The sequence below is a fragment of the Cucumis melo genome, chromosome 5 (assembly GCF_025177605.1).
Source record: "Cucumis melo cultivar AY chromosome 5, USDA_Cmelo_AY_1.0, whole genome shotgun sequence".
Lineage (NCBI taxonomy): Eukaryota > Viridiplantae > Streptophyta > Magnoliopsida > Cucurbitales > Cucurbitaceae > Cucumis > Cucumis melo.
This window is the reverse complement of record NC_066861.1, coordinates 26,725,303-26,734,914: the sequence shown is the minus strand read 5'-3', so window position 1 is coordinate 26,734,914 and position 9,612 is coordinate 26,725,303. Positions and strand designations below refer to the sequence as shown.

Genomic DNA, 9,612 nt, shown 5'->3' with positions numbered 1-9,612 from the left:
TCTTATAATAAATTGTTTTTGTCTATCCAAATAATACACTTTTAATGACCTATGTAAATCCCTTGTGTTGATAATTATAATTTTTTTATAACACTTATCTTTATTTGTCAATTTCATAATACTAACACAAAAGAAATGTAATGCATCCAGTAAAATCTAAAAACTATATATTTTAGAACATGAAACAATCTTAAGTGAATTTTCATGTAAGAAAATAATCTTTGCAAAAAAAAAAAAAAAAAAGAAAAAAAAAACAACATTTCCTAAAAACATCCCTTCATCAAAAGAACACAAAATTAGACACATCCCATAAAACATATATCAAACTTAAACAAATATTATCAACGCATCATTTCTAACCATATCACTATATTTCTTTTTTTACTATTTTTACATCTTTTAGTAATTGTGTTTACATGCTTATTAGGTCTATCGTAATGAAAGTGATAGCCCTTCAATGATAAAATTGAAAATAAAAATAGTCTACCATGCAAGAAAATGGTGGCCAAACAGCATTAAATTAGTCTATCAATAACAGAAGATGATCTCTAATAATAATGGAAATATATTAAAAGGTCTATATACCAATCAACAAAATGGGTAATTAAGTAATATATTATTGATATCAAATTATTTTATCTCACCAACTTCAATTATCCAATGTTTTAAACTTTGAATTGTTTAATTATATCATTAATATTATAAATTCCGAAGGACATATTTTTTAAAAGAAGAATTAAAGGAGGACACATAAGCATGTATATAATTAATAAGCCATTCAATTATATATTAATGATAACATCACATTCATATATATATATATATATATATATATATATATGATTTCAGATCGAGAATCTTGAATGAATTTTCTTACAGATAACGAAATAAGAAAATAATTAGTTTTATTCAATTTTTTTTAAAAAAATAGTTGAACAGCAGGAGTAATGGATCCAACCCCCAATAATTGGATACATCAATGTTATTGAAATTTATGGTTTATGGTTTTTTCCTAATTACTATTTTTTGTCTTTATTATTTTTCTTTTTAATATTACTTTTTATAGTTTAGAATACATTTTTTAAAAATAAGTTTTTTGAAAAATATGAAAGGAGTTGACAACCAAACAAAATATTTTTTGGAGTTTATTTTAAATAACTTTTTTATCAAATGAGTTTAAATGCGATAAATATTTTTTTCTCAAGTCTATTCAAATAGGTTCTTATATACGAAATCATAGATAATTAGTTTCTTTTTCCGCTTTGGGCGCTATGTCAAAATTGGCAACATTGTTGTTTTAACCGATTAGAGGATCAATTTTCCAAAAAGACGTAAAAATAGGTTAAATTATAGAATGCACATATATACTCTTTTATTTTGTTTCTAAAAATTACCCGTTCAACTTTCAAACTTTTATTATTATTGTAATCAAATTATAAGAAAACAAATTCAAAAACACCCTTACCCTAATACAATATGTAAGAAAACCATTAGTATCTCGTTTCGCAAAAACACTAAAAGTCAAATAATTTTTTAAGAATTTGAACTCGTCAAAGATTTGTTACACATAAAATTAAAAGTTTAAGGGTTATTAGTGTAACGCCCTAGGCCCAATATTCGAAATTCGGATCTCCAACATTTCCGTTTTATTAGAGTAAAAATTACTCCACAAACCAACACGAATCCTTTCAGTATACTTTGTCCTCACTCACATGCATTCTAAGAAAATTTACATAAGGTCACAAAAAACATAATTGTTCCGAGCGAAGTACGCTTAACTTTAGAGTTCATACGATCAGGTCACCTAAAAGAAAGATACACCTCTCATTGGATATAAGTAGTAACATTTAATTTTTTTTAAAGTCATTATTAATGTAACTTTCATGTCCTTAGGATATCTTTTATTCAGATGCGATATCAATTCACTTATGTCTCCCTCGATCTTAAATTAAGAGCATTACAATTAGCCACGTAAATAAAAAGTTGTAGACTTATTAGACATTATTAGAACCAAATAAACATATAACCATCAAAAGGATAAACAAACATTTAAGTTATTAAATAACGTCTACATCGATTGTAGTTCTTCATTTACTTTCGCTATGTACAGATTCAAAGGGAAAGACTACTTTTTTTATATCAAAAAAGGCTTCCATCGTTAATATCCTAAATATAATCCATAATTGTCTGTTCGTAATTTCCAACTCACTTTTATTACAATCAATAATTGCTTGTTTGTAATTTCAAACTCACTTTTATTACAATCAATAATTGTTTGTTTGTAATCTTCATCATTAGCATCTCAATTATTAAACTTGTGGCAGTAATTAGGCAAGATACAAAAACATTCAGAGATTTTCGAGGATACTATTATGGGAAGCATTTTGAAAGTTTTTTATGCCTTCTTGAAACATAGGTTTTATATATTTCTGTATAAAAAAATATTTAACTACAGGTGTTTGATCTCGACTTGTTCAAAATAATTTTAAAAATCCTCTTGCTGATAAATTTTGTGAATTTTTTCTTTGAAAAAAAAACTTCATTAACCATATGTTGTGAGGGAGTCCAAAATATATGAGGGGTCATGTGAAGATCATTATCCAATCTGAAACAAAATATCGAAGATCTCACCCCAAAAAGATGAAAAAGCTCACCATCTTCATAAGATAATGATTACTTCTCACTTTATCGATTAATTTTATGATAAAATTTTATATTTATCTAATACATTTATTTATCATTTTTATTGTACTCTCTAAAAAGATGATCAGAAAGTGCCTGTTATTATTATTATTTTAATAAACACGTTTTCATGAGGTGAGAAAATAATTACATTTTATATTCAAATTTCTTGTTGTCCATTTTTTAATATATTATTATAATAAAAAGTTGCTCTCATTTCTTTATTGACTTAATTCCCAAGGCGATCTTATCAGTCAAATGAAAGAGAGAGAGAGGGCCAAAGTTCTTCAAATTTTGCTATAAATACAAGAGAAAAATTCATTCATCCTCACAACAGCTTCTTGTTAAAGCTATATTAAAACAAAGAGAGAAAAAAAAAAGTGTTCTTAAAAAAAAGAGAAAAATGTTTTCAATTGGGAAGAATATCGTAGAAGGAGCTTTGAATACAACTGGGGATCTTGCAGGTTCTGTTATCAATGCTGGTAGTAACATTGCAGGCCAAATCTCAAATATTGGGGGACAGAAAATCAAAGGGAAAGTGATTCTTATGAGAAGTAATGTTTTGGATTTCACTGAATTCCATTCATCTCTTCTTGATAACTTCACTGAGCTATTGGGTGGTGGTGTTTCTCTTCAACTCATTAGTGCCACTCAAACTTGTAACTTCTCTTTCCCCTAATCTCTATCTTTATTTTAGTGTCCGGTTAAATTATAAGTGTTTAGTATTTTTACTTTTTCTCCATTTACCCTCCAATATAATATTAAACAATATCTAATATGTCCTTGAAGTATTAGTTTTGTGCTAATAGGTCTGTGAACCTCAAAAGTATCACAATAAAAACCTTAAAGATTTTAGTCTAGAAAGTTTTTGTCATATACAACATATTTTAAAATTAATGAATATAATCGATATAAAAATTAAAATTTTATTTTCATGTATTTATTTTATTTTTTCTTGAATAGGATAAAAGACTTCTTTTTACTTTTTACTTTTTTTCTTAAGTTGTAATTGTCGAGATTTTGTGGTGTGCAGTGAGGAGCACACAAGGACTTTGTTAAAATATCGATATAGTTAAGTCCAATATTAATTTAACATTATACTAGAACAAGTGTGTCTGAATTTTACTTAATGGAACCTTCAAAATTTTCAAACGTACAAATCAAGAGACTATCAACATATTAATATAACTAAAATTAATCATCGCAAACTAAAATCTGGGGAACGAACTTATTTAATAAATTAAAATTTAGAGATCTTTACTTGCACAAAACTTAAAAGTTAAAGGATAGATTGAATGTAACTTAAAGATCGAGTTCATTAAATGATGTTTTTGGATGATTAACTAAATTGGTAAAATAATGAATTTTGACAGCTGCACTTGACTCAAGAGGGAAAGTTGGGAAGAAGGCATTTTTGGAGAAATGGCTAACTTCAATTCCACCACTGTTTGCTGGAGAATCAGTGTTTCAAGTGAACTTTACATGGGAAGATGGTTTTGGATTTCCAGGAGCTTTCTTTATTCAAAATGGACATACAAGTGAATTCTTCCTTAAATCTCTCACTCTTGAGGATGTTCCTGGCTATGGCAGAGTCCATTTTGATTGTAATTCATGGGTTTACCCTTCTGGAAGATACAAGAAAGATCGTATGTTCTTTGCTAACAACGTAAGTGTTAAATTTCCCACTAATCCCTCAAACAATCATGCTCCCTTCAAAAACAAGAAAATTGAAATAATTATTTTCCCCTTTCTGTTTTACCTCACTCTCTCTTGCAAGGAATTAATAATAATTTGTTTATTTGTTTCTGTGTATAGACATATCTTCCAAGTGATACACCAAATCCTCTTCGTAAGTATAGAGAGGAGGAATTGTTGACTCTTAGAGGAGATGGCACTGGAGAGCGTAAGGAATGGGATAGAATATACGACTACGATATTTACAACGACCTTTCCGAACCTGGTGATGGGCGTCCCATTCTTGGAGGTAGCCAATTCCCTTACCCTCGTCGTGGAAGAACCGGACGACCACGAGAATGGAAAGGTAATTAAGGTTTATTAATTACGACCCCATTTGATAACCATTTAGTAATTTATGAAATTACTTCGCTCAAATTGAAAGCTTAATTTATGAATTTTTTTGTTGTTAGATTCCAACTATGAAAGTAGATTGCCAGTGATATCAGGATTAAATATTTATGTACCAAGAGATGAAAATTTTGGTCACTTGAAGTTATCAGATTTTCTTGGATTTGCATTGAAATCACTTGTATCAACCGTTCAGCCAGCACTTGTAAACATGGTAGATTTCTCACCAGGAGAGTTTGATAAATTTCAAGATGTTCATAATCTTTACGAAGGAGGACTTCCTGTTCCACTGGATGTCTTTAGAAATCTCACCAAGGATTTCACACCACCAATGTTCCAAGAACTTTTTAGGACCGATAATGACCAACGGTTTCTCAAATTTTCGCCCCCACAAGTTGTTAAAGGTATCCTATATATAATGCTTCGATATTAATTTCGATTTCATTATTTTAATTAGCACATACATTCTTACAGTGTGTTAAATTAGATAGAAAGTTTGGATTCTATTTTATGTTTTCAAATTTATTAAAATAATACTTTTATTTTTTACTCTAATAATTACAAATAGAGGACAAGTTTGCATGGCAAACAGACGAAGAATTTGCAAGAGAAATGCTAGCTGGAGTTAACCCTCTAATCATACGTCGTCTTGAGGTAAAAAGTTACATCTTTTTTATTTTCTCTACTCAGCTTTACATATTAATTTTCTTTTCAAAGAATTATATATTTTCTTTTGTATACATTATGTAGGAGTTTCCTCCCAAAAGCAAACTTAACTCAAATAAGTATGGTGATCAACATAGCAAGATTACTGAAGAAGACATAAAGTTTGGCTTAGAAGGTCTAACAGTTGATGAGGTAAATATTAAAATCACCTAAACTTTTGTGTTTTTTTTCAAATTATATTATATTATTATAATTTAATTTTTTTTCCTATCTATATATGTAGGCATTGAATCAGAAGAGATTATACATATTGGATCACCATGATGCCTTAATGCCATATCTTAGAAAAATAAATTCAACAAAAACAAAAACATATGCTACAAGAACATTGCTATTTTTGAAAGAAGATGGAACTTTGAGGCCATTGGTTATTGAGTTGAGTCTGCCACACCCTCAAGGTGATCAATTTGGTGCAAATAGCAAACAATATTTTCCAGCTGAAGAAGGAGTTCAAAAGTCAATATGGCAATTGGCTAAGGCTTATGTGGTTGTCAATGATGCTGGTTACCATCAACTTATCAGCCATTGGTATGTTCGAAAATAATTAATTACTCATCAAATTAAAATGTTTTATATATATATATATATATATATATATATATATATATATATATATATATATATGGTAGTAATTAATTGAAATATATGATGTAATTAACACTTGGAAATTATTATTGTAGGTTGAATACTCATGCAGTACAAGAGCCATTTGTGATTGCGACACATAGACAATTGAGTGTGCTTCATCCAATTCATAAGTTACTTGTTCCTCATTACAAAGACACTATGTTTATCAATGCATTTGCAAGACAAGTTCTTGTTAATGGCGATGGTCTTCTTGAACGAACTCACTTTCAATCAAAGTATGCCATGGAGTTGTCTTCTTACATATATAAAGAATGGAATTTCAATGAGCAAGCACTCCCTGCTGATCTCATCAAGAGGTATATCACCAATTACACTGTTAATTAAGTCTTTTAATTTCATCAATTAGTCTCTTGAACTATAAAGGTTTGGTACAATTACACACCTGAATTTTTAATTAAATACTTGATGATCAATCACACCTTTGCTAGAGTTTGTTGCTATCAGTCCCCCTAGGCTGATAATTAATCATTTCTAGTCACATAATTCAGTAGTGGTTTGTAAAATTTTCTTATCCTTACATTATTTATGTAGAGGTGTAGCGGTTGAGGATGCAAGTTCACCACATGGACTTAAGTTACTCATAGAGGATTATCCATTTGCTGTTGATGGGCTTGAGATTTGGTCAACAATCAAAACATGGGTTACAAACTATTGTTCTCTATACTACAAAGATGATAGTGCAATTCAAAATGATGTTGAACTTCAATCTTGGTGGAAAGAGGCTAGAGAGAAAGGTCATGCTGATAAGAAAAATGAAACATGGTGGCCAAAGTTGCAAAATTTCAACGAACTGGTTGAAACATGTACTACCATCATATGGATATCTTCAGCTCTTCATGCTGCAGTTAACTTTGGACAATATCCTTATGGAGGCTTTATTCCGAATCGACCAACAATAAGTCGTAGGCATATGCCTGAAGTAGGAAGTGCTGAGTACAAAGAACTTGAATCAAAGCCTGAGAAGGCTTACCTGAACACAATCAATTCGATGTTGCAAACACTTCTTGGAGTTTCACTAATTGAAATATTGTCAAGGCATGCTTCTGATGAAGTTTATCTTGGACAAAGAGCTAGCATTGAATGGACTTCAGACAAAGCTGCACTGGAAGTGTTTGAGAATTTTGGAAAACAAGTGTTTGAAGTTGAAAGTAGAATCATTGAAAGGAACAAAGATGTGAATCTCAAGAATAGAACTGGACCTGTTAATGTTCCATATACTTTGCTTCTTCCATCAAGTACCGAGGGGCTCACAGGCAGAGGAATTCCAAACAGCATCTCTATTTGAAAGGACTCTTTGAGCATATGATTGGGTTATAAATATTTCATTTCCTTGTTCTCTATTATTGTCACTCTTACACGTTTAATGTGAAAAAGTCTACTTGGCCTAGCTATACTCTTGGAATTAAAGCCATAGAGTCTATGCTTAAGGAGCTTATCATGTATTTTATTTATGAATGAATAAAAAGTGATGTTTATATATTTTACCGTTCTTTACCTTTACTTTTACTTTTACTGTACTTAGTCTCGTGCATACAATACTTTGAATACTTTAAAGCCATTACCTATTGACAACATTGTATTTTTGTACTAATTAGATCACATCAAATTACACACTTTTATCATATCTATACAACTAATCGATCATTTCATCTTTCCACGTCAGAGTCTTTAACTTGGTCCTTTAAAACGAATACCCCTTTGGATTCACCACTAAATACTACTTGGACTCTTTTACCGGATAAACATTAGAGTCCATTCCAAAACAAAGAAAGAAATAAAATACTATAAATCCATATGACTTTTTAAATGTTTTGCAAAGTCTCCCCATATTCTCCAACGTGTGGGATCGTCAGCAACTAATAGAAAAGAGAAAAAAAAAAAAATTTGGAGGAAAACAATTCTCTCTGTATTTTTGTGTACTTTATATGAGACAAGAGCAAGAAATCACATATTTATAGAAATCACATAATATATATAACTTTTTCATAGTTTTTAAATCAAGAGTACAAGGGGAATTAATTAAAACCTAAAGCACAATTCTTTTATTCTTTCACAAACACAGCAAAAAGTAAGATAGCACGATAATAGAGTTGGCATACATGCATTTCTTTTATATATATATATAAAAGCTTATACAAGGAGAAACTTTTTATCTCCATTATATCTATTTTCTTAATACATTATGTAGATTACTATTAATTCTCTTTTTAAACTTTGTATTTTGTCTTTACATTAAAATAATAGGCTTTTAATTAATAATGGGTTATTAAATATTAATTTTGGGTTTGCCATTGAATTTTTTTTATGCGGAAAACAATAATGTCTTTTATTTTTTTAAAAATTTTAAATTTGAGAAGTTTATGTTGATAATTATTGAATGAATTAAAACACGACTCTTCCTTTTCCAAGTTAGTTTCAACTTCCTCCCTCCTTCCCTGTATAAAGCAATTATCTCTTTGTACATACAAGAATAGAAGGAAGTAGATAAAATTTAGAGATTAATCCATCAATAATGGCAAAGTTTTTTAGTTTGTATCTTATTTTATCATTTATTTTGATAAATTTTAATAAACAATCTATTATTTGATAAATTTGTTAGGTTTTACTTTCGTACCTCATTGCTTTCTTCATATTGTTATTTTAAAATGTTGAATTTACTCGGTTACAATTTTGCTTTTATTATAATTGTCATTTTCATTTCATTTTATAATATTTATAATTAATTATTGTTTTTAACTGAAGAATTGAATATTAAATATTACCTCCACATTTATTTTCTCAATACCCAACAAATAATTAATAATTAATTGCTTTTATCTTTTTTTAAAAATTTTATTTTAAATAATTAATAGTTAATTGTTTTTTTCATAAACTAAGCACAATTTCTTTTCCATTATTTAAGACTAGTAACTACTAATTATTTACAATTTTTTTACTATTTCTATGAAAATCACAATAAAAATAACCCCAACCTAATGATATTCTAAGTTGTTATTGTTTATTTATCATGAATTTACATAAATGGATTCTTAAAAGTAAAAAAAAAAAAAAAAAAAAAAAGTGCAAATTTATGCCTTAAAATTTTTACTTTAAGAAAATGATAATATTTATTTGTTTAATAAGTAAATTATAAGTAATTAGATTTTTAAATAATATAACATTTCCATGAATGATTAATATCAATAAAAGAGATAGAAAGAAGTAGAAAGGTTAGAAGATGAAATACTATAATTCAAAAAGTTTTGTTGGTTTGAATTTCCAGATATTAATTATATAATTAATTTTTTTACATTTAACTATATTTAATAACTGAATTTTAAGAGTTATGCAATCCCTCCCGCTCCTAGCTATATAAAGAGTTATCCTCTACTATTTTTTTTTTCGAAAATTTTAATTTATTTTTCTTAATTTGTTTGTTGTGTGTTTTTTTCTCAATTCATTCTCTCAATTTTTTCAAGAATGCATCGCAAT

General features: G+C 28.4%; 1 protein-coding gene across 1 annotated transcript; it reads left to right on the top strand.

The window, feature by feature from the left end:
• Positions 1–3,013: 3,013 nt before the first annotated feature.
• LOC127149413 (linoleate 9S-lipoxygenase 6-like) lies at positions 3,014–7,620 on the top strand. The gene is made up of 9 exons (XM_051084702.1): positions 3,014–3,341; positions 4,056–4,348; positions 4,498–4,723; positions 4,830–5,171; positions 5,336–5,421; positions 5,518–5,625; positions 5,717–6,021; positions 6,174–6,437; positions 6,673–7,620. Exons 1-9 carry the CDS (start codon positions 3,086–3,088, stop codon positions 7,424–7,426), a joined length of 2,634 nt encoding a protein of 877 aa, XP_050940659.1. The 5' UTR covers positions 3,014–3,085; the 3' UTR covers positions 7,427–7,620.
• Positions 7,621–9,612: the final 1,992 nt, after the last annotated feature.

Coding starts and splice junctions, on each gene's coding strand:
- LOC127149413 (XM_051084702.1), top strand. CDS start 3,086: ATGTTTTCAATTGGGAAGAATATCGTAGAAGGAGCTTTGAATACAACT. Junction 5,172..5,335: donor GCCCCCACAAGTTGTTAAAG/GTATCCTATATA, acceptor AATTACAAATAG/AGGACAAGTTTGCATGGCAA. Junction 5,626..5,716: donor AAGGTCTAACAGTTGATGAG/GTAAATATTAAA, acceptor CTATATATGTAG/GCATTGAATCAGAAGAGATT.